Raw genomic sequence first — 25572 nt, 5'->3', positions numbered from 1 at the left:
TATGTTTGGTTTGTGTACCACTCGGCATCTCCTGTAGTTGCATATGCTTAGTGCGGGAGCATGTACACAACAAACAGCACATTTCTGCAGAGGAAAGAAGGACAGCTTTGTGGACATATGTAGTGAAAGTATAAACATTCAGTTATTTCATGTTAGTCAGCTCATTGCACAGCCTTTCAAGTATACCAATCATACGCGCACGCATGAGGGTTTCTGAGTACCCAGAAACCCCCCCTTCCCGCCGATCAGTAAATGTAGTGCCGAGCGCAGTGAGTGCAGTCCGCACTACACAGTAACAAGCATGCCGGCAACGGTTAGTACACTCGTACTACAATGCGGCGGTGTGTTTGTTTTAGCAGCCAATGAGAGTCAGACAGGCTCTCATTGGCTGCTGCGCCCACTGCCGGAGCCGGCCTGGAGCTCACTCTTTGTCTTTGTCCTATACATGTAAGGGGCACTGCATAGGGAGGGCCACTACTGGGGGCACTGAATAAGGGGGGCTACTACTGCGGGCACTGTATAAGGGGCATTGCATAGGGGAGACCACTACTGGGGGCACTGTATAAGGGGCACTGAATAAGGGGGGCTACTACTGCGGGCACTGTATAAGGGGCATTGCATAGGGGAGACCACTACTGGGGGCACTGTATAAGGGGCACTACATAGGGGGACCACTACTGGGAGCTCTACATAGGGGGGACCACCACTGGGGGCACTACATAGGGGCACTGCATAGGGGGACCACTACTGGGGGCACTACATAGGGGGCACTAAATATGGGGCACTAGCACTATTGGGGGCACTGTATAAGAGGCACTACTGGAGGCACTGTATAAGGGGCACTAGTGGGGGCCCTGCATAGCGGGACCACTACTGGGGACACTGTATAAAGGGCACTACTGGTGGCACTGCAGAGGGGGACCACTACAGGGGGCACTGTATATGGGACACTACTGGGGTCACTGCATAAGGGGCACTACTGGGGGCACTGTATAAGAGGCACTATTGGGGGCATGGTATCAGGGGGCACTGCATAGGGCGACCACTACTGGGGGCACTGTATAAGGGGCACTACTGGGGGGAGGGGGGTCTTTATTAAATCGTGCTGTCTGTATTTATTTGCCTGCTGCATTCATGTTTTTTAGTGATAGAGGTGTGTGTGTGCCTGTCTGTGTGTGTCTGTGTCAGTGTGTGTGTACCCCGTCATAGGCTCAGTGGTATATTTTACTGTAGTGGTCCTAAATCCTGTGTAAGCTGTTATATATATATTTTTTTTTTACATTTGTGGCTAGATGTTTTTTCATTAGTTAGGTAACCAAGGAATTGGAAACCCCCCTTTCAAAATCCTGCAGCCATGCAGATGTGACCTCTTGCATCTTTGCCGCCCACGTTGCAAACGTGCGCACACATCGGGCCATGCTCTTAGCCAGGCTGTGTGCGCAATGGTACGCCATGTAGCGTGCTGCATTTGCACCATGCAATCTTATGGAGTTGCAGGTGCGCGTACCCATTTGCAGGTTTTTCGACTCATGTAATGCATGGTGCGATTTGATGCAAAGATGCAAGAGGACATATCTGTACCTGTACAGATGCATAAGCCGATATAAGTTGCCATTCTTTTAGTTAATAATAATTAATAGGTAGGTGCGATAGAAGATGATGGGGAAATGAAATGGGACACTTGCCACCAAAACAGTTTTATTTAGTGAATTCATAGCACCCCAATATAACTTGGTAAAAAATCATCCAATCTATATAATAATCTGTTTTAAGATCTGTCCCGTCTCCAATATGTATGCACAGTGGGTGCCAGGTCACACCTTCAATGGCTCCCACTACAGTGAGCTGTGAGCTATGGGATAGGCCTGGATGGAGGACCACCGTGCACCAGGAAGCAATAAGTATATACATCGGGAATGGGACGGGGCAGAGCAGTAGATGGACCGAGGTGACCTGGCATATGCCATGTACAATATACTAGTATATAATAATTTATAGACAACTAATTATACAGAAACTTATATTTGTTGTTTCAAATGTCTACGTGTAAAGGAAATATTCCTCTTTGGTGTTGGAAGTAATTGTGTGTGTGTGTGCTTGTGTAAGTGCGTGTGTATGTGTGTGTACTTGCTATAGAAATCACATTTATTGGTGTATCATTGAAATTGTAGTGCAAGCTGTAACAGTGACGACTGCAGGCAGCATTGAAGTGACTTTGCCGACCCATGAAGTTCAGCTTAATGTCTTTGTTCACCCTGAAGCACAAGCAGGTAACTTGGGTAATTTACTGTATATACTAAAATGATAATTAAATTGCTTGATTCTTCTCTGTGTGACCACCCCACTGCCACCCAGTAACACCCATTCTGCCATAACAGGGCAATGGCTGAGATGCACCTTGCTCAGAATCGCAATCTCAGAATAACCATTTTTGTTTTAGGTCTAAATAAAATACAGGAAATATACTGTATGTAAAAAATGTACTAATACATACAGTCAGGTCCATAAATATTGGGACATTGACAGAATTTTCAGATTTTGGCCTCTATTCACCACCACAATGGTTTTGAAATTAAACAAACAAGTTATGCTTTAACTGCAGACATTCAGATTTAATTTGAGGGTAATTAATCCAAATCGGATGAACGGTGTAGGAATTACAACAGTTTCAATATGTGCCTCCCACTTTTTAAGGGGCCAAAAGTAATGGGACTATCAACTCAAAAGCTATTTCATGGACAGGTGTGGGCTATTCCCTTGTTATTTCATTATCAATTAAGCAGGTAAAAGGTCTGGAGTTGATATTAGGTGTGACATTTGCGTTTGGAATCAGTTGCTGTCAACTCTCAATATGAGATCCAAAGAGCTGTCACTATCAGTGAAGCAAGCCATCATTAGGCTGAAAAATCAAGACAAACCCATCAGAGAGATAGCAAAAACATTAGGTGTGGCCAAATCAACTGTTTGGAACTTTCTTAAAAAGAAAGAACGCACCGGAGAGCTCAACAACACCAAAAGACCCGGAAGACCACGGAAAACAACTGTGGTGGATGACAAAAGAATTATTTCCCTGGTGAAGAAAAACCCCTTCACAACAGTTGGCCAAATCAAGAACACTCTCCAGGAGGTAGATGTATATGTGTCAAAGTCAACAATCAAGAGAAGACTTCACAAGAGTGAATATAGAAGGTTCACCACAAGATGTAAACAATTGGTGAGCCACAAAAACAAGAAGACCAGATTAGAGTTTGCCAAACAACATCTAAAAAACCCATTACAGTTCTGGAACAACATCCTATGGACAGATGAGACAAAGTCAACTTGTACCAGAGTGATGGGAAGAGAAGAGAAGGAAAGGAACTGCTCATGATCCAAAACATACCACCTCATCAGTGAAGCATGGTGGTGGTAGTGTCATGGCGTGGGCATGTATGGCTGCCAATGAAACTGGTTCCCTTGTATTTATTGATGATGTGACTGCTGACAAAAGCAGCAGAATGAATTCTGAAGTGTTTGGGGCAATATTATATGCTCATATTCAGTCACATGCTTCAGAACTCATTAGACGGCGCTTCACAGTGCAGATGGAGAATGACCCGAAGCATACTGCAAGAGCAACCAAAGAGTTTTTTAAGGCTAGAAAGTGGAATGTTATGCAATGGCCAAGTCAATCCCCTGACCTGAATCCGATTGAGCATGCATTTCACTTTATGAAGACAAAACTGAAGGGAAAATGCCCCAAGAACAAGCAGGAACTGAAGACATTTGCAGTAGAGGCCTGGCAGAGCATCACCAGGGATGAAACCCAGCGTCTGGTGATGTCTATGCGTTCCAGACTTCAGGCTGTAATTGCCTGCAAAGGATTTGCAACAAAGTATTAAAAAGTGAAAGTTAGATTTAGGATTGTTTAGTTTGTCCCATTACTTTTGGCCCCTTAAAAAGTGGGAGGCACATATAGAAACCGTTGTAATTCCTACACCGTTCACCTGATTTGGATGTAATTACCCTCAAATTAAATCTGAAAGTCTGAAGTTAAATCACATCTTGTTTGTTTCATTTCAAAATCATTGTGGTGGTGAATAGAGGACAAAATATGAAAATTCTGTCAATGTCCCAATATTTATGGACCTGACTGTACATTTTTTTTGCTATTAATGCTACACTCAAGCATTAACCACCACCAGGAATTTTCTGATTACACCATTCATAAAATTACATGACAAAAAAAAATTCTGACAGTGATGTAGTAGATAACATTCTACCTGGCGTCATTATTAATGTCATGTGTCACTTTTTTATTATGAATGATGGCATCAGAAAAACCTTAGGTGGGGATGAAATTAATTAAGCGTTGTGTCTGTTTATTTTTTAACAATATATAGGATATATATTAATCTGTTAGAGTGAATACAATCTTCACAGAAAACTGAGCTTCATTAAATGTTAATCACAAGGGAAAAAAGGGGAACGAGGGAAAACCTAAGCACTGGTAAGAAATGTTAAATAACACAATGATGACATAAAATTGATTGTAGATTACCCACTATTCAAAATGAGTCTTCTGGTATGCAATTATCACCAAATATCACCAATGTGGGGGTGCACCCCTGAGAGTATAATATTAGACAGAGCAAGAGATATGGAGAAAAGGAACTCTCTTTTTTGGGGGGCACTCATTAGTTATATTAAAACTTCACTTTTATTAATCCATCTAAAATACGCAAATATACAAACCAACATACATGAGTAAAAGCAACGATAGAGCTCAATATTATCTTAATAAGAAGCAACTAAAATATTACTAGCAACATGATTAAATTATAGAAGTGCAAATACTTCCATTGTGTAGCAGCGAACACAGTCACAAAAGAATTATAGTAGAAATCTGCACAGTTTCACAAATTATTTGTAGATCACTATCTAGTGCCTGATCCACGGATACCTCTATATTTACTTATTTTTCATGATTTCACAGGGTACAGTTGATCAGACATCAAAAATAAAACAAAAATACAGTTGCAGGTTCCTTATAATAATCTGAGGTATTCAAGAGGTATCACAATTTGCCAAATTAATCAATGTCACAACCTCAGATGCCATTCAAGATCAATGAAAGAATTCATTAAATGTTATAAGTGTAGAGTGAGGAAGCCAGTCCCGCCCCATTTTTGTAATCATAAAATTTAGGATTGAAAAAAATCTCAGTCCCGGGAATCCCAGGATTGAATTGTACAGATATCATCAAAACCTCCTCCGCTCCCGGTCCCTGTCTTCCTTCCTCTTCAACCCCCCCCCAAGGCACCCCACTCCCGTTTCACCCCTCCCCTTTCACTTACCTAAGTCACACAGCGGTGGTGAGAAGGGGCAGCTCTTGTTGGAGGACACGTTGTCCGGTCCTATCACAGGCTCAGCTGCAGTAGAAGAGCTGGAGGTGTGTGTGAGGCAGCTGCTCTCAGTCACTGATTGGTTTAGAGTGTGCCGCACAGTGATGATGTCACCGTGCAGTGCGCTCCCACTTTATCAGTAACTGAGAGCAACTTCATAATTGGACTCCCATGTATTCTACGGGCAGCTGGGAGAACCTGAGAGGACCGGATAATACAACTGGAACCAAGAAGATAAGTGTTATACCACTGCCCTGGCCCAATCCACAGTGTCTTTTGAATCTCATAATACTTGGGAGTTAATGATTATAATACCAGGTATTCAAAAACCTCCGGGATCCCTGTATTGGCTTTCCTAGTGTAGAGGAATTCATATGAAGTTGATATCAACCAGTATATGGAACTAGAGTCTTGAACAAGCCATTCTGGTCTCTAATGAAGCCCCTTATGTGGCAAGTAATGAGGGGTAAAACACTAACTAACTAACTAACTAACTAACTAACTAACTAACTAACTAACCTGATTTGAGAGAGAATAAAAACAACCTGAAGCTGGGCGGGGTTAATTAACTGAATAGTATGGAATGTAATACAGGACACAACCACAAGGATAACATCTAACAAGTACATAGTGAAATACAATAAGACTATAACACTGCAGGGGAAGTACAAAAACACTACAGGGAAAGCATAAAATATATATTTATGTATATATATATATATACAGTCAGGTGCATAAATATTGGGACATTAACAGAATTTTCATATTTTGGCCTCTGTTCACCACAACAATGGCTTTGAAATGAAACAAACAAGATGTGCTTTAACTGCAGACTTTCAGATTTAATTTGAGGGTAATTACATCCAAATCAGGTGCAGTGTAGGAATTACAACGGTTTCTATATGTGCCTCCCACTTTTTAAGGGGCCAAAAGTAATGGGACAAACTAAATAATCCTAAATCTAACTTTCACTTTTTAATAATTTGTTGCAAATCCTTTGCAGGCAATTACAGCCTGAAGTCTGGAACGCATAGACATCAGCAGACGCTGGGTTTCATCCCTGGTGATGCTCTGCCAGGCCTCTACTGCAAATGTCTTCAGTTCCTGCTTGTTCTTGGGGCATTTTCCCTTCAGTTTTGTCTTCATCAAGTGAAATGCATACTCAATCGGATTCAGGTCAGGGGATTGACTTGGCCATTGCTTAACATTCCACTTTTTAGCCTTAAAAAACTCTTTGGTTGCTTTTGCAGTATGCTTCGGGTCATTGTCCATCTGCACTGTGAAGCGCTGTCCAATGAGTTCTGAAGCATTTGACTGAATATGAGCATATAATATTGCCCCAAACACTTCAGAATTCATTCTGCTGCTTTTGTCAGCAGTCACATCATCAATAAATACAAGGGAACCAGTTTCCATTGGCAGCCATACATGCCCACGCCATGACACTAGCATCACCATACTTCACTGATGAGGTGGTATGTTTTGGATCATGAGCAGTTCCTTTCCTTCTCCATACTCTTCTCGTCCCATCACTCTGGTACAAGTTGATCTTTGTCTCATCCGTCCATAGGATGTTGTTCCAGAACTGTAATGGCTTTTTTAGATGTTGTTTGGCAAACTCTAATCTGGTCTTCCTGTTTTTGCAGCTCACCAATTGTTTACATCTTGTGGTGAACCCTCTATATTCACTCTTGTGAAGTCTTCTCTTGATTGTTGACTTTGACACATATACACCTACCTCCTGGAGAGTGTTCTTGATTTGGCCAACTGTTGTGAAGGGGTTTTTCTTCACCAGGGAAATAATTCTTCTGTCATCCACCACAGTTGTTTTCCGTGGTCTTCCGGGTCTTTTGATGTTGCTGAGCTCTCCGGTGCATTCTTTCTTTTTAATAAACAAACAGTTGATTTGGCCACACCTAATGTTTTTGCTATCTCTCTGATGGGTTTGTTTTGATTTTTCAGCCTAATGATGACTTGCTTCACTGATAGTGACAGCTCTTTGTATCTCATATTGAGAGTCGACAGCAACTGATTCCAAATGCAAATGTCACACCTAGAATCAACTCCAGACCTTTTACCTGCTTAATTGATAATGAAATAACGAGGGAATAGCCCACACCTGTCCATGAAATAGCTTTTGAGTTGATAGTCCCATTACTTTTGGCCCCTTAAAAAGTGGGAGGCAAATATATAAACCGTTGTAATTCCTACACCGTTCACCTGATTTGGATGTAATTACCCTCAAATTAAATCTGAAAGTCTGCAGTGAAAGCACATCTTGTTTGGTTCATTTCAAAGCCATTGTGGTGGTGAATAGAGGCCAAAATATGAAAATTCTGTAAATGTCCCAATATTTATGCACCTGACTGTATATATATATATATATATATATATATATGTGTGTGTATATGTATGTGTGTATAATATATATATATATATATATATATATTACACACACACACACACACACACACACACACACACACACACACACACTTGTTTTATGAAAAAACTCCAAAAAAGAAATTCCCTCACAAACAAATCTTCCACACCCAAAACTCCACTTAGCAAATTTCACCAGTTCTGTAATGTTTTAAGTATCTTCAATTGTTAATTGGAATAGGAGTTGCTCCATAAAAGTACATGTATATACAGTGGGTCTGTCTGCTGTAACGTCTTATCACTTACAGACATGCCATATACATTTGCGTGGGAGACGATAATGCAGCCATCAGATTTCCAGGGGGAATTGAAAATGAAGAATACAAGGTCACCAATACTGTCAGAAGTAAGTGAGCTTTCCCCTTCTCTTTTCTACACATCTTCTATTTCTGTGTTGTGTTGCTCTTAATAGCCCTTGCAAACCACTTTAATGGGGAGATGTAACAAGCCTCGGAGAGAGAGAAAGTGGAACAGTTGCCCAAAGCAACCAATCAGCTTCAAAGACTGTGCTAGATAAATGATAGTTAAAAGCTGATTGGTTGCTTTGAGCAACTTCTCCACTTTATCTCTCTCCAAGGCTTGATACAACGCCCCTTAAATGAGGGAATATGTTTTGCTATTATGTTATAATTCTATAAAACAGTTAATAAATAATGACAGGGGACATTCCACTCTTTACACTTGCACTCGTCTCTACCTGTTAGCAACACCAAGTCAGTGGTAGATCTAGAACAATATCAAACTTGTAAACAATAAACTTCAGTTTAACTTGCAATTTATATTAAAGTGTGTGCCATTTATTACTTTAGTCATTACTAGTGAAGTGTTCGGATATTGCTAGGCTGAAAGTGCACTGTGATAGACATGATTATCATGTGCGAATGACTATTGCAGCTTACAGCAGGCCTGTACACACTGAGAGTGACTGTCTCAAGAGAAGATGCTGTTGGAGAAGGATTTGTTAACGTTACTGTTAAGCCAGGTAATTGTAATATTCCTATGCACAGAGTTATCACTTTGCAGCATTTAATACTATTTAACATGACTTTTTCATATATTTACAAACACACTATGTATTTAGAGCAGGGGTGGGAAACCTTTTTTTCTGCCAATGGCCATTTGGATATTTATAAAATCAGTTGGGGGTCATACCGGCCATTGTGCCGGCGAATCCACTGTGTTGACACAGTGTGTACCCAGCTTAAGAGACACAAACACACACACAGGATGACAGGTGGTCCCCCCTAAATCCCAATCCCCCAAATTTACCTTACTGCAATGGAAGGGTGGGGGGTCGATAGTGAATGGAACCAGGCTAAGAGCAGCCATACAATGAGACCACTTAGGTGAGACAACCCACACACAGTGCTATGCATTCATAATGTAAGGTGGCAACTTTAGTCTAAAACAGAACAGATAAGGATTGGAGATATATCCCATATTATTAAAAGTTATAAAGTACAGTGTGTGGAATATGCACCAATAAAGTTGGGATAGGATCTCTGGAGTTGCAGACAAGCAATGTAAGAGATGTATCACCCAGCAGCCCTGCTGTTCCCCCCATACTGACCCTTACACTAAAAGCGCTACCTTTAGCAGCACTCTTCGCAGTATCTACTGGGAAATGTCTGTATATAGGGCAAAGGAACCTATACTGCATGCCTATATTGTGCATTGTGCATACCAGTGTGCAGTGTTAGTGACTGGTAGGCCCCAGGCGGTCACACACACAATGGTGGCTCTTCTACACTGTTATACAGCCCACACAGGGCCCCCGCCAGCCCATCCCAGGCACAGGGCTGCACTCTTACCGACGCTGCATTGTCATTGCTACCGCCTGTCTTTATTCTCTTTGGGTCACGGCCACCCTTAGTCCCGTAATAAGATGACCTTCCTCCCACCGCTGAAGCTGCCACCATCTTCAGAGATCCGCTGGGACTGAGCGCTCCGTAACATGGCAAAACCTAAGCCGCCCCCCCCCACTTTCCTCCACACGAAAGGCTTGGTGGGGTGCCACTTCTGCTGCTCCCGCGCTTATTGGACCACGATCAACGCCACTCACGCTGCTTAACAAGCCATTGGGTGCAGAGGGAGGAGGGGAGGGTGTTCTGCACTCGGACCACTCCACGCGTTCCTATGCCTGCCACTGAGGGGGATGCCCGCTGCGCTGTCACTGCTGCTACTGAAGGGGAGAGAGCCTCAGCCAGTCGGGCCTGATGAAATGATCTTTCGGGCCGTATTTGGCCCGCGGGCCGGAGGTTCCCATCACTGATTTAGAGGATGTAGTCAGCATCCCGGCTGTCAGAATACTAACAGATTGCGGAGGTATTAGGGTTAGGGTGGGGCTTTGGGTTAGGCACTATGGAGAGGGTTAGGCTGTGAGAGGGCAGGGTTAGGGCTAGGCTGCAGCATGGGAGGGTTAGTGTTAGGCTGCGGGACAGGTGGGTTAGTGTTAGGCTGCAGGACGGGAGGATTAGGGTTAGGCTGCAGGACGGGAGGATTAGGGTTATAATAATCAGGGCTATTTCTAGGGGCTGGGGCTCCCAGTGCGAATAGACAAAATACGTCCCCCCAAAAAACTAGTACAAAACATTATGGGGCGTGGCCTCACTGTAAGGGGTGTCGTCTCACAATAAGGGGCATGACCTCAAATGAAAAGACTACCTTATGAATAAATTATGATTAGGGACAGTAAAACCAACTGCTGTTTTCCTGTTCTAACACACCATTAGCCCCTCCCTCCACAGGAGAAAAAAACACATTGCTCACCCACAGAGAAAATAACATTGCTCTCCCATAGAAAAAAAAAAACATTTCTCCCCACAGAGGAAATAACATTGTTCCCCTACAGAAAAAAAACACATTGCTCCCCACAGAGGAAATAACATTGCTCCCCCACATAAAAGAGAACATTGCCACAGAGGAAATAACATTGCTCCCCACATAAAAAAGAACATTGCCCCCCCACATAAAAAAGAACATTGCTCCCCCACAGAAAAAAAAAACACATTTCTCCCCACAGAGGAAATAACATTGCTCCCCTACAGAAAAAAACACATTGCTCCCTCACAGAAAAAAGCACATTGCTCCCCACAGAGGAAATAACATTGCTCCCCCACATAAAAGAGAACATTGCCCCCCCCCACAGAGGAAATAACATTGCCCCTCCACAGAGGAAATAACATTGCCCCCTCCACATAAAAAAAGAACATTGCTCCCCCACAGAAAAAAGAACATTGCTCCCCCACAGAAAAAAGAATATTGCTCCCTCACAGAAAAAAAGAACATTGCTCCCCCACAGAAAAAAGAACATTGCTCCCTCACAGAAAATAGAACATTGCCCCCCCACATAAAAAAGAACATTGCCCCCCCCCCACAGAAAAAAAGAACATTGCCCTCCACAGAAAAACAAATTTCTCCCCCGCAGATCAAATAACATTGCTCCCCCACAGAATAAAATAAAACTACACTTACCTGCTGACTCTCATCGGCTGGCCGCTGGGGCTGAGCAGAGCTGCAGCGTGTGGGCGGGCATGCGGGTGGATAGATGGATGGGAGGGCAGGTGGGAGCCCCGTGCCCGGTTGGCGGTGGCGTCTTTTCCCACTCTCAGCAGGAATAGCACCCGGGATCCTCTGCGGGCTGCTCAATGTGACGTCACAACGCAGCCACGTCATGCGAAGGGTGAGCCAGGACATTCAGGGATGGGGGAGCGGTGAGCATTGTGCAGTGGCCGCTACAGCATTGTGTCAGGGACGGCTAGCTGAGGGTGGAAGGCAGAGCGCCCAGTACGTGTGCATGGGTCGCCCGCCCCTAGAAACGGCCCTGGTTATAATACTTACAGAAATCTGTCGTTATTCTGACCGTCTGCATCCTGACCATCGGGATCCCATACCCAACCCCTATTTAGGATTAACCATTGAGAACACATTGTGGCCACTTTTTGTGTTAAGATTTTGCATCACCAATACTGAAAATGTTAGGTACCTTTTTGAGATATCTTGATATGTCTGTGCTCCTCATATCTTATTTTTAGCATCCTCTCACCCTAGTGGAGATGTATCACACTTCTGAGAGAGAGAAAGTGGAGAAGTCTGTAAAATGACAGTTAGAAGCTGATTGGTTACTATAGACAACTTCTCCACCTTATCGGTCTCTCTGCTCAGTGTCCGTCTAGCCCATGTCTGAGTGTTTTCATCTCTGAATCAGGCCCTGTGTGTGTGTCTATTAAAATGAGTGACAACTCCTTGTGCATGCTTTATCAGCATGAAGGTCATGTGGTGATGTAGTCAACATCCCAGCGTGCGGGATGCCGACGGTCGAAATACCGGCACCGAAATCCCGACAGCGTTAGGGTCCTGTAACTAGAATCCCGACTGCCGGCATAACGAAGGTAAGTTTCTGGGGTTAGAAGGAGGGTTAGGTTTAGGCACCAGGGGGGAGATGTTAGGGTCAGGCACTAAGGAGGGAGGTTAGGGTTAGACACCAAGGAGGGAGAGGTTAGGGTTAGGCACTAAGGAGGGAGGTTAGGGTTAGACACCAAGGAGGGAGACGTTAGGGTTAGGCACTAAGGAGGGAGGTTAGGGTTAGACACCAGGGAGGGGGAGGTTAGGGTTAAGCACTAAGGAGGGAGGTTACGGTTAGACACCAGGGAGGGGGAGATTAGGGTTAGGCACTAAGGAGGGAGACATTAGGGTTAGGCACTAAGGAGGGAGGTTAGCGTTAGACACCAGGGAGGGGGAGGTCAGGGTTTGGCACTAAGGAGGGAGGTTAGGGTTAGGCAGCGGGGAGGGGTAGGAGGTGAGGGTTAGGATACTTACCTAAGGATGTTGGAATTCTGACTGTTGGGATGCCGCTTTCAGTATTCTGACCGGCGGCATCCCAACCACCTGGATCTCATACCCCTGGTCATGTGCATATATTATTAGACCATGCCAGGTGACCATCAAACAACACATAAAGTATGATTGAAAAATGATTGTAATACAGTATGTTTGGATATTTGCATCTAGCATTTCAGCCCAGTTTGCTGTAGAAATTCACATTGATCACCTTCACTTAAGTATTAAGTATAATGCATGGTACAAATAGTTAACATAAGATTGTTATTTTCTGAAGCAGCCAGAATCAATCAGCTTCCAGTTGCAGTTGTATCACCAAAAACACAGGAAGTATACTTACCTACAACTTCGGTCTTTATTGATGCAACTCGTAAGTACTGTATAATAATTTCTCTATATTTGATAGATGCTATATACAGTTTTATTATATTGCCCAGTAATCACAGACCTGCATGTATTGCATACACCTCCTTAATTTCCTTTATTGTTTATATTCTTTTGCTTATTTGTAATGATCAAGATAAAGGGTAAGTTATGTATCTGTCTACTTATGTTTTTTTTTTGCACATTGCTCATTAACATTAAAGCACATTGTTGGTTAAGCATATGCAATATGTATGTGAGGTTTATTGGATTAATCTGCATATAATTTTATTTTATAAATATAATTTGTGAGAGATGCTTCAAACTAGTGTGTTCTCTTATGTTTCTAACACAGAAAGCACAGATGATGATAAAATAGTAGCGTATCATTGGGAAGAGATTAGAGGACCTTTACAAGAACTGAAGACATTAGGAGATCAACCAATCTTGCATTTGTCTGATCTGGTAACTGGAAACTATACATTTAGGTGAGGCTAGCACTGTATGATTTACACTGACTATGCTTGTTGTATCTTAAAATTATAATGGCATACAATAGAGGCTATGTTAGAGGTACTATTTGTAGTAGACATTATTTGTTATATTCAATATTCTACCAGAGCTAAGTTTCTCTCTAAGTATTAGGCCAGGCACAGTAAAGTATGTTAAAATAATGAGAGTGGTAGTTATTAACATGTGTGCAGTACTGTACTGACAGGCTCCAAAACATATTTCCCATGTGACTAATGGGGCCCATACATCAGAATAAAATGATTCTGCATTTTTTTCCCCTTATTTCAAGATTCCCCAATCCCCCAATATGCGCCCATACATTAGATAGTTTCAGTGATTAGCAGATAATTTTCAGCAAATATTATATCTACCAATTGTGAAAGGCCCTATCTTTTACTAGTAATGGTCAGCAAATCTGCTGATCGTAACCATGCACTCAGGGCCGGTTCTAGACACTGTGGACACAAGTACCCAGTTGCACTCCCCATCAAAAAAAAAAAGTTTTATAGTTGGTGTTTCTTTCTGGCTTCTGGAAAGGGGGCTTGACTAATCAGGGAGGGAGCGTGTCCTTGCGGAACACCCCCAAATCATCACACTTAGGTACACAAATATCTAGAAACAAAAACAAGATACACATACATAGTGTTGGTACATATATACAGAGACACGCTCATGTACAGATACCAGATACACATATACATAGCTACATATATACATACACTAATATCCATAGGTATACATATATTCATATACAGTTACACATTTGCACAACAATACATACCACGGTACCCACCCCGGGCTGTTTTTTCAATCCTGGGATGTTGGGAGTTGGTCAATAAAAATATATTTTTTTTTCGTACAGGCCTGTGCTGGAATGTTATTTTATTTCTGTGGTGTTAGGGCTCAGCCGGGGCCTCCCAGTACCACAGGTACTAAAAAAAAATTACATTCATAGCCCAGCACAGGCCCACAGGAAAAAAATTAATCTTTAATGGCCCCTGGCCGGGCCTCAACAGTCCGCAACAGGAATAAATTAACATTTATGGCCAGCCCTGGCCCCAGGGCTTCCAGCCCCCCCTTTCCCCATACCACAGCACAGGAGGCCCATGATGAATTTGCAAATAAAATATACATCATCCTCAGAGAGGAGACTCACCCAAGCCACTACTGTATGTACGACTCGTCTCACTCTCCAGTCCAGTCTCGTCCAAACCAGCAGCCATGCAGCAAGGGGTGCTCTAGCCAGACTGACAGTCAGTCACTGTGTGGGGGTGCAGGCTTGCAGCAGCACGGCTCCTTCCCTGGGCATGCAGCAACAGGGCTCCTTCCCTGGGCGTGCAGCAGCAGGGCTCCTTCTCTGGGCGTGCAGCAGCAGGGCTCCTTCCCTGGGGGTGCAGCAGCAGGACTCCTTCCCTCAATGTGCAGCAGCAGGGCTCCTTCCCTCAATGTGCAGCAGCAGGGCTCCTTCCCTCAATGTGCAGCAGCAGGGCTCCTTCCCTCAATGTGCAGCAGCAGGGCTCCTTCCCTCAATGTGCAGCAGCAGGGCTCCTTCCCTCAATGTGCAGCAGCAGGGCTCCTTCCCTCAATGTGCAGCAGCAGGGCTCCTTCCCTCAATGTGCAGCAGCATGGCTCCTTCCCTCAATGTGCAGCAGCATGGCTCCTTCCCTCAATGTGCAGCAGCATGGCTCCTTCCCTCAATGTGCAGCAGCAGGGCTCCTTCCCTCAATGTGCAGCAGCAGGGCTCCTTCCCTCAATGTGCAGCAGCATGGCTCCTTCCCTCAATGTGCAGCAGCATGGCTCCTTCCCTCAATGTGCAGCAGCATGGCTCCTTCCCTGGGGGTGGTGCAGCAGCAGCAGGGCTACTTCCCTCCCTTCTCCCGAACAGTTTGTCACTGGTTGCCTGACGCCACACTACCCCCCACAGCCATGCCGCTCAGTCCTCCTCTGCTTAAGACTCTGCACTCTGGGATATGACAGAAAGGCACTAGTGTGCCTGTGTCAGCGCTCCACTGTCTAATATGCAGCCTGCGGGTGGGTGCCGGTGAAGGAGGACAGGTGGAATGGTTAGGTCTAGACTAGAGAGCTCTAATGGACCTGTGACGTCAAACCCACGTGACCCAGCATCAAAGGGGGAGGGGCGGGGATGCTAACGGGGGACCAAAAGTGTCCCCTCGCGGGCTCGCTGCGCTCGCCACGATTCAGGCACGGTGGCTCACTACACTCGCCACAAATATTTATTCCCCCTCTATGCCCACGTCGATGGTAACACAGGAGCGGTCCAGCCCTCCTGCAGCGGTCACGTGGTTGATACGTCACAGAGGTCCTTTCTCCACATAGGATCTAGCAGCAACCCAGGCGGCATGGAGTTGCACTGTGAGACGCTGCGCGACCTTTGATGTCATGCCACAGCGCTGCGCACAGCCAGGCAGCGTTTGAGCCGAGTGCTCAGGAGTCAGGACTCAGCGCTGCCCGGCAATAAAGACATTCTTCTTTTTTTATATATAGGGACGCAGCGGCGCCCTCCAGGGGTCAGCGCTCAGGGTGACGGCTCTGTTAGCCTGCCCCTAGAACCGTCCCTGCATACACTAGTAATCTACGTCTCCAATTGGTTGGTGAAATCCAAGATATTGGACAACCTGATTTACTGATTTAGATCACTTTTTGTGAACCCCATACATTGCAGATTTTTTTTACACATTCATCTGCAAAATGGTGAATTGCCCCAATTGATTGTTGATGTATGGGCCTCTTACTGTTCCCTCAATTAAAAAAAAACATGAATAGAAATGTATTTATTTAGTTTTGTAAGAAAACATCTCAGTAAGGAAGGAGGAGCACAGACACAGACTGAAAGAACATGACAATAACAGACAGAATATGCTGACTTCAAGGACTTGGACAGACAGTATGAGGACATACTCTATACAGATTTCCAGGATAGCGAGAAATTGTCACACTGGGCAGATAGGCAGGAAATATAGTGACTGACAGGGCAAGTAGCAGATACATGGAAAGACAGATACGATGACCAGACAGAACAACAGTGGCAAGGGGGAGACTTTGATGTCTACACGAGAAAGGAAAACAGCTCTGCTATCCTGATATTAGCTCTGGTTACCTTCCTGGTAGGACCACTGTAAGGAAATACAGTGCAATCATTTGTAGCATGAGAAATATTTAGTAACATGCATGTGTTCATAATGTAGAGTGAAGGGATGTAATAAGAGTTTCTTGCTTACATTCGTTTTAGACTTGGTTCTTATGTATTCAGGTTAACTGTAACTGATTCTGATGGAAGTACAAATTCTACTGAAGCCTGTGTGACCGTGACCGATCCTGTGGACAACCCACCCATTGCCAGTGCTGGACTCAATCAAGTCATAACCCTTCCCCTAAATCACATCACTCTGAATGGAAATATGAGCAGTGATGACCATCACATTGTCAGCTACGAGTGGTCCCTGAGCCCCAGTAGTGCAGGAAAAGTGGTGGCCATGCAGGTAATGGGGATAATATGTCTGCTGACAATAGTGGGTATATGGAGGCAGCATCATGTGTGGGCACATACAGGTTGTCCTGTTCATATAGATACAAAAGTCAGAATTCATAGGCAATGCAGACCAAATATACGCTTGGAACCAACATTAAGTATAACAAATTTTATTGCTGAAATTGAGAAATTGTTCATCAAAATCAACTTCACATTTTGTCATTATTTACACTGGAAAAATATATTAGTTATAAATTCAAAAATATTTTTTTTCTGGATAATGTTATATATCAAAACATTGTAGGATTCAATAGACTTTGGGCATTGGCTTGCAGTGTGCTGCTAGGGGCTGTATTCTAGCAACAAGTATTTCAGTATTTCAGTATACCTCCAGGGATGGTTTTATGGGGTACATATAACTTACCTCTTGTGTTACACAGGGTGTGCACTCTCCATATCTTCAAGCTACTACAATGCAGGTTGGAGATTATACATTTCAACTGACAGTTACTGATTCCTCCAAGCAACAATCCACTGCTCAGGTGATGGTGACTGTACTGCCTGGTAGGTGACACTTCTCACCATACATTCCTACATAAATGACTTTTATGATTTGAAAAAATGTTTGGTTCCAACAGCAACTCGTTCCCCTCGAGGCTAATTGGATCGACTGCTTTGCTTGACATGGAATAATCAAATATAATCTTTTCAAATGGAGAGTCTTTGGACTCTCCATTAAAGTGCTCATATAACTTCCTCTTTGCTCTACTTGTACAAAAGAATGATTGGGTGCTGCATTTTATATGGTGTGAAAAGCGCTCATGTAACACCACCCATAAGAATGAATGGCACATGTTTGTAGCTAGCTACAATGTATCCTGTGTACCATGGGCATATGTGAAGGACAGTGACATTTAAACGATTCCATAGCTTGAGCTTCACAGGAATTGGGTATGCAGGTACGACAGTCACTATGTCGACAGTGACGATATTCAAGGTTGTCTTAACAGCAGTGTGGGCCCTGGGCAAAGCAATGCACTGGGGCCCCTATCCATCCATTCACGGGAAAAAAAATTAAATGGTCAATAAAATTAAACTCTCTTGCATGCCCATCAGACCTCCCACACATGCAGAGAGACTCTGTCTGACTAGATGAAGTGAAACTGGGACTGAGGTGAGTACTCATCACGGGGGGGGGATGGGGTGGGGGAGGTTAGATCGGAATACAGTGCACCGGCGGCCGTCTTATAAAAATATCACAAATTTACCAACTGGTCACGGCTGCAGGGGGGCTGGTTGGTGGGCCCCTACAAACTTCGGGCCCTTGGGCAACTGCCCAACAAGCCCAATGGAAGAGATGGGCCTGACGATATTGATCTCAGAATGCAGGTGCATGCATGTCAAGAAGGTTAACATGCTAGTTACATGTTAATCTGATCGGCATTACAACTGCAAAGCAGCATCTTTTAACATGCTGTAAGTAGCTTATTCACTTTCTTGACAATAAATAAATAAAAATAAGTTAAAGTTAATATGATCTGAAAGTGGACTGGCCCATGCCTGCAGGTTAATGAAGAGACAGATAAACTACTACCACCACTACAAAGATACTGTCATTTACTGTTAATACTTAAAAATCCTTCATCCAAAAAGTTTTTTTTTTTTTAAAAACAGAAAAACAACCAAGTTAATAATTCTTTCTATTCAGTAACATTGTTATACACAGTGTGCATTTTCTATAGTCTCTCTGAGGACCACTATTGAACAAGACATGATTGCTAGAGGAATGGGTATGAAATCCCGGCAGTCGGGATGCCTGCTGTCAATATAGTGTCAGCGGCATCACGATGCTCAGGATCCCGACAAGGGTCCGGTTAGCAGGGACGGGCTGGGACGGGGATCAGGGGGCCATGTGCCCCCTTGTCCGGTGCACTATTGAATGATTTGGGCCGGCAGCATTATTTGGAGATGTGTCCAGCTGGAGGCACACATCTCTGGTCAGCGCTGGCTTGACTGCGCATAAGACCCAACTCCAGAGCGGATGCAGCAGCACTGCAGTTTATAGTTGTCGCCGGCCGTGAACCAATCTCGGATCGGTGGCCAATCAAAGAGAGGAATCTGTGATAGCCCTTTCATTTTGTCACAGGCCACTAGCCAATAATGGCTTGTGGTCCGGCAGCCAATCGGAAGCAGTTGCGTGGCTGCTTTCGATTGGCTGTCAGTCGCTGTGATTGGTTCACGGCCGGCGCAAAGTTTAAACTGCCGCCACATCAGCCCTCATGACCTGGCGCTGGGACCCACTACTCTGTCCCAGCACAGATCAAAGATGTGTGTGTGTACTTGCTTTGTGCCGAGCCGCCGTGGAGAGCCCACTGCCTGCCATGGGATGGGGAGGAGGAGAAAAAGTGCCCCTGCTTGTGCCGAGCCGCCTGCGGTGCCCACTGCCAGCCAGGGGACGGGGAGGAAGAGATGGAGCCGGTCTCTGTCAGCGCTGATGGACTGAGAGGTACTGGGGGCGAGGTGAACACTGTGAGGTGCAGGGAGTGAAACAGGGAAGTAGGCATTGAGAGGTGCAGGAGGGTAGGAGAGGGACGTAGGCAGTGAGAGTGCAGGGTGTAGGGGAGAGAGACGTAGGCAGTGAGAGTGCAGGATTAGGAGAGGGACGTAGGCAGTGAGTGTGCAGGGGGTAGGAGAGGGACGTAGGCAGTGAGTGTGCAGGGGGTAGGAGAGGGACGTAGGCAGTGAGAGTGCAGGGGGTAGGAGAGGGACGTAGGCAGTGAGAGGTGCAGGAGGGTAGGAGAGGGACGTAGGCAGTGAGAGTGCAGGGTGTAGGGGAGAGAGACGTAGGCAGTGAGAGTGCAGGATTAGGAGAGGGACGTAGGCAGTGAGTGTGCAGGGGGTAGGAGAGGGACGTAGGCAGTGAGTGTGCAGGGGGTAGGAGAGGGACGTAGGCAGTGAGAGTGCAGGGGGTAGGAGAGGGACGTAGGCAGTGAGAGGTGCAGGAGGGTAGGAGAGGGATGTAGGCAGTGAGATGTGCAGGGGATAGGAGAGGGACGTAGGCAGTGAGTGCAGGGGGTAGGAGAGGGATATAGGCAGTGAGAGTGCAGAGGGTAGGAGAGGGACGTAGGCAGTGAGAGTGCAGGGGGTAGGAGAGGGACGTAGGCAGTGAGAGTGCAGGGGGTAGGAGAGGGACGTAGGCAGTGAGAGTGCAGGGGGTAGGAGAGGGACGTAGGCAATGAGAGGTGCAGGGGGTAGGAGAGGGACATAGGCAGTGAGAGGTGCAGGGGGTAGGAGAGGGAAGTAGGCAGTGAGTGTGCAGGGGGTAGGAGAGGGACGTAGGCAGTGAGAGTGCAGGGGGTAGGAGAGGGACGTAGGCAGTGAGTGTGCAGGGGGTAGGAGAGGGACGTAGGCAGTGAGTGTGCAGGGGGTAGGAGAGGGACGTAGGCAGTGAGAGTGCAGGGGGTAGGAGAGGGAAGTAGGCATTGAGAGGTGCAGGAGGGTAGGAGAGGGACGTAGGCAGTGAGAGTGCAGGGTGTAGGGGAGAGAGACGTAGGCAGTGAGAGTGCAGGATTAGGAGAGGGACGTAGGCAGTGAGTGTGCAGGGGGTAGGAGAGGGACGTAGGCAGTGAGTGTGCAGGGGGTAGGAGAGGGACGTAGGCAGTGAGAGTGCAGGGGGTAGGAGAGGGACGTAGGCAGTGAGAGGTGCAGGAGGGTAGGAGAGGGATGTAGGCAGTGAGATGTGCAGGGGATAGGAGAGGGACGTAGGCAGTGAGTGCAGGGGGTAGGAGAGGGATATAGGCAGTGAGAGTGCAGAGGGTAGGAGAGGGACGTAGGCAGTGAGAGTGCAGGGGGTAGGAGAGGGACGTAGGCAGTGAGAGTGCAGGGGGTAGGAGAGGGACGTAGGCAGTGAGAGTGCAGGGGGTAGGAGAGGGACGTAGGCAATGAGAGGTGCAGGGGGTAGGAGAGGGACATAGGCAGTGAGAGGTGCAGGGGGTAGGAGAGGGACATAGGCAGTGAGAGTGCAGGGGGTAGGAGAGGGACGTAGGCAGTGAGAGTGCAGGGGGTAGGAGAGGGATGTAGGCAGTGAGAGTGCAGGGGGTAGGAGAGGGACTTAGGCAGTGAGAGTGCAAGGGGTAGGAGAGGGACGTAGGCAATGAGAGGTGCAGGGGGTAGGAGAGGGACATAGGCAATGAGAGGTGCAGGGGGTAGGAGAGGGACATAGGCAATGAGAGGTGCAGGGGGTAGGAGAGGGACATAGGCAGTGAGAGTGCAGGGGGTAGGAGAGGGACGTAGGCAGTGAGAGTGCAGAGGGTAGGAGAGGGACGTAGGCAGTGAGAGTGCAGGGGGTAGGAGAGGGACGTAGGTAGTGAGAGTGCAGGGGGTAGGAGAGGGACGTAGGCAGTGAGAGTGCAGGGGGTAGGAGAGGGACCTAGGCAGTGAGAGTGCAGGGGGTAGGAGAGGGACGTAGGCAGTGAGAGTGCAGAGGGTAGGAGAGGGACGTAGGCAGTGAGTGCAGGGGGTAGGAGAAGGATTTAGGCAGTGAGGGTGCAGGGTGTTGAGATGGAAGCAGAGGCTAATTCCCATTATCAAAATCTTTGTAGTTGGGGGTTCCACTGACATTTTTCATACCCCCACTTAAAAATTCAGTTAACACTGCCTCCGGGCACCGAGAGTGGTAGGCTGCTCATGGGTCAGTGCCGTGTGCTTGCTCCACCAGGCTAAAAGTTGCCAGCCAGCCCCTGCCGGTAAGTATGGTAACCCTTCCCCCTTCTCCCCCTAACCCTCTGTTCCTACATCCTAACGCTAACTCTCCCCCCACCCCATCCTAAACCTAACCCTCCCCATTAGTGCCTAAACCTAACCCTTTCCCCTTGGTGCCTAAACCTAACCATCCCTACTTAGTGCCTAAAGCTAACCCCCATCAGTGGTGCCTAACCCTAACCCACCCAGGGGTTACCTAACCCTAACCTCCCCCTTCCCTAGCCTAACCTTAACTCCCCCTGTGACGGCTACACCTAACCCTCCCCCCCCGGTGGCTAAGTCCTAACAAGCCCGCTATACTTATGTTCAGCATCCCGGCTGTCGGGTTTCCGGCGTCGGCATGTCACCTACTGTCGGTATCCCGGCACCGGTCTTCTAGCCTGTCATTCCGGCGCCCGAATTTCCTCAGCCGGGATGCCGCATGTAGGTATATTAACTACATCCCTTGCTAGATGCAGTAAGTAATTAGACTGGTGTAATTGTTAAGCTGTGTATTTTAGGCAAGGTTCTCCAAGTTATGGACAAATCCACTAACCCAGAAAATCCCAAGTATTCTGGATAGCAGATCCCATACCTTTACTAATGTTGCATTCAACATATAAATGTAAATATAGAGTGTCTGATTCTGAGTTGCACACAATGCCGATATGCACACAGTTGGGCGATGTTTAAATACTGTGCATACGATGGTTACGGAGATGCAGAACAAATTTGGATGAAGGCAGTGTGGAGTTAAGTGTGCATTTCTGGGAGGAAACAGTTATGGCATGACGCTGACAGTGGCTCTGTCTAAAGACACCTGACATAGTGCTGGCACAAGTTTTAAATGTTGCGTCCAATGGCGCACCGATGATCCGTCTAAAGATGCATGAAGACGTATTTTCACCGTCACAAGGCGCTGCATGTGGGCATCTCAGTTTTAATTAAATCAATTGCAGCATTAGCATAAAGACTTAGACATGGCTGCCAATATAAGGTCCAGAATGTAGTACTGTATATAATATGAAAGACATTTCTGTATTTTGTCCATAGAGAGTAACAGTCCACCGATAGCAGAGGCCGGGCCTGATAAAGAATTGACTTTCCCAGTGAAATCTACTACTTTAGATGGGAGCAAAAGTAGAGATGATCATGACATTGTCTCTTATGAATGGGACAACATCAGGTACAAAACATTCAGCAAGATTGTTACCAGCGTTTGTTAACTTTTCCAATCTAAACATTCTTTTCTCGTTGCAGTGTCTATTACAGTTTGCCTGTGACTAATGTGTTAGCTTATTATACTTACAGCCACTGTAGTAGGTACTGTGGATTGATGTCTACTGTAAACATTTTAAATAGTTTTATACACTTGTGCTTGGTTTGGTTCACTTACACTATACCATAGATACTGTATTTTCCACAATATTGCAGAACCTGACTGGCCAAGTGGTATAGTATAATAACACAGAGTGCCTCTTTGGAAATGCATAACTTTTTCAGTTTTAGTTAAATATAAATTAACTAGTATGTCCGTGGCAAACATATCGCCAATTTGAACCCAGACCATATGTACGGAAAATGCTTCGCTAGATAATGGCTAGATCATATGTTAAAACGACGGAATCGGGTAATAAAAGATGTGTGTGAAACATAACTGACTAAGCCATGCCCTTTTATGGTTTGGGGGGGATTTTTTAATTGTAACATTTCGCCAATTTGTAAGTGCGATTATATATTTGGCCATGGACTCTGAAGCAAAATGGACCCCGTTTTCAGGGTATTGCAAACTGAACCCCTATGGATGCAAATGATAATGCACTGTTACTCCGCCTCACCGTCTCCCAGCCTCCCACCAATCAGCAGCTGCCGGCAGCTGTCGTGGAAAGCAGAGAAAAGAGGCGTTGCTTTCGAGGCGTAAACCCGGTGCTGGAGAAAATAGGTGAGGGAAGAGCGCCCCCTACGGCAGCAGTGTCACATGTTGTGCCGGCCGCGCGCCCTCATTATATAATAACTACGTCACGCAGCCAAGCGGCCAATCAGGAGCCGAACTGGGCAGAAGGTAAACTGTCCGCACATGGCTAGGGCGCCGGGTCCATGTAAGAATACAGACTACTAGTAGTGCATGAGAACAGCAGCGGGCGGCGGTCACCCCAATCCCGCTTTCCCCAGGTCACTGTGCCGGCTCTGTGTTTTTAGTTTTCTTGACATTTTAAGGTTAGCTATACCAAAGCATTTATTATGGTTTTTGGCAATTTTTTTTTTATTTTTTCATCAAATGTTATACAGTTTTTTTCAATATTCTGTAATTTATTGCTCATTGAAATCCGTCGCAAAAGAATCACATTAATATCTTAGTCTTTGATATATTCAAATTCAAAGAGCGTTCCGGACAAAGGGACTAAGCAAATTTTATATATAAGATTAAACTATTTGCTACATTACCTATTAGACAATTAATATTCGTTCACATCTATAAAGATCCATCATTTTATTTAGATTTAAGAAACTAACAGTGATTTCTTTGTCAATGTTTCAGTGGTCCAACTACAGTGAGAATTCAGGACTGTGAGAAACCAGTGGCTGTTGTGTCTGACTTGCAACTTGGAACATATCGCTTTCTATTGACTGTCAAAGACCATCAAGGGCTAGGTAGCACAGCTATTCTGTCTGTAACTGTTAAAGAAGGTAAGCATTACGGAGATTAGCTATAGCGAAGATGTGTGCACATGACTTAAAGCATTGTAAACCTGTCATTACATGTTTTACGATCTTAGTAGGCTGTTCACTGCATCAAAATTCATTCAGTATAGTGTTTAGATTTTCCCTTATGTTTTTCAGACCAATATAAAAGCAATACTATTTCATACAGCAAGTCGTAAATACTTAAATACAGTTGTTGTACTACATCTTTCCTTGTATTCTCTGGGCCAAATGCTGGCAGCCTGTAGCATCCCAGCTGGTCACTAAAATCCCAGCAAGCTTAGCATGTTAAAACTTGTAGTTCCACAATAACTGTAGAGCCTGTGCTTACCTAAGACTCAGAGTAGAAGGGACTTACTTGAGGGTCAGCTAATGAAGAAGTATGGAGATAAGTGAAGTACCAGATGGATTACAAACAGAGTGGAACAATGGAACTGGGTTTGATAGTTGCGGTAAAATAACATAGAACAATCCACAGGTAAAGACAGGGGGCAAATAAGAGGAAATCAGCAAGATATGACAAAGGTCAGGGCAGGCAGCAAGTAAGAGTAAACCAGTAGACATAGCAAGAAGTTCAGGGCAGGCAGCAGACAGAGTAATCCAATAAGCAAAAAAAGCCAAAGGTCTAAAAGAAGTAGAAAACAGACACTGTAAAACACACAATGTGCAGGATCAGTACAGGAAGAAACACTATCACCGTCAGGAAGACTCTACACTCCCTGCAATTTAAACTCCTAACAACCAATTGCAACACCTCTAAAGAGTAAGCCCCCTGAGCAGGATCATAGAACTATTAAGTGATTGCTGTCAAGTGACCTCCGGTGCCCTGAGTTCTTTAGATAAATAGTCCGGTAAGTTTGATACAAGCTTATTTCTGAAGCAATTCTTAGAGTTCAAACTGGAACAAAATCGTATCAAAATATTATCTTATGTAATGGATATACTAATTTAGGCCCGGCCAAGCTGTGCCTCTCCAGCTGTTGTAGAACTGCAAGTCCTAGCATGCCCTCCCACCAATCAGCTGGAAAAGCTTGCTGGGTCTGTGCTAATACAATCTAAATATACTGAATATATGTAACCTTTCATACCTGTAGATAT

General features: G+C 45.3%; 1 protein-coding gene across 2 annotated transcripts in view; it reads left to right on the top strand.

Annotated features, from left to right (window-relative positions):
- KIAA0319 (KIAA0319 ortholog) overlaps positions 1–25572 on the top strand; it is a 66542-nt gene that overhangs the window by 27271 nt on the left and 13699 nt on the right. For both annotated transcript variants that reach the window (XM_088475862.1, XM_088475861.1), the window contains exons 7-15: positions 2172–2270; positions 8075–8172; positions 8721–8808; positions 12943–13035; positions 13384–13516; positions 16813–17041; positions 17472–17595; positions 22825–22957; positions 24311–24459. In XM_088475862.1, coding sequence (XP_088331988.1) covers positions 2172–2270; positions 8075–8172; positions 8721–8808; positions 12943–13035; positions 13384–13516; positions 16813–17041; positions 17472–17595; positions 22825–22957; positions 24311–24459 — 1146 coding nt within the window. The remainder of the gene's footprint in view (positions 1–2171; positions 2271–8074; positions 8173–8720; positions 8809–12942; positions 13036–13383; positions 13517–16812; positions 17042–17471; positions 17596–22824; positions 22958–24310; positions 24460–25572) is intronic.

This window comes from Taudactylus pleione, unplaced genomic scaffold (genome assembly GCF_031769625.1).
Source record: "Taudactylus pleione unplaced genomic scaffold, aTauple2 ptg000179l, whole genome shotgun sequence".
Classification (NCBI taxonomy): domain Eukaryota; kingdom Metazoa; phylum Chordata; class Amphibia; order Anura; family Myobatrachidae; genus Taudactylus; species Taudactylus pleione.
Note: the sequence above shows the minus strand (reverse complement) of the source record. Positions and strands in the feature narration are given on the sequence as shown.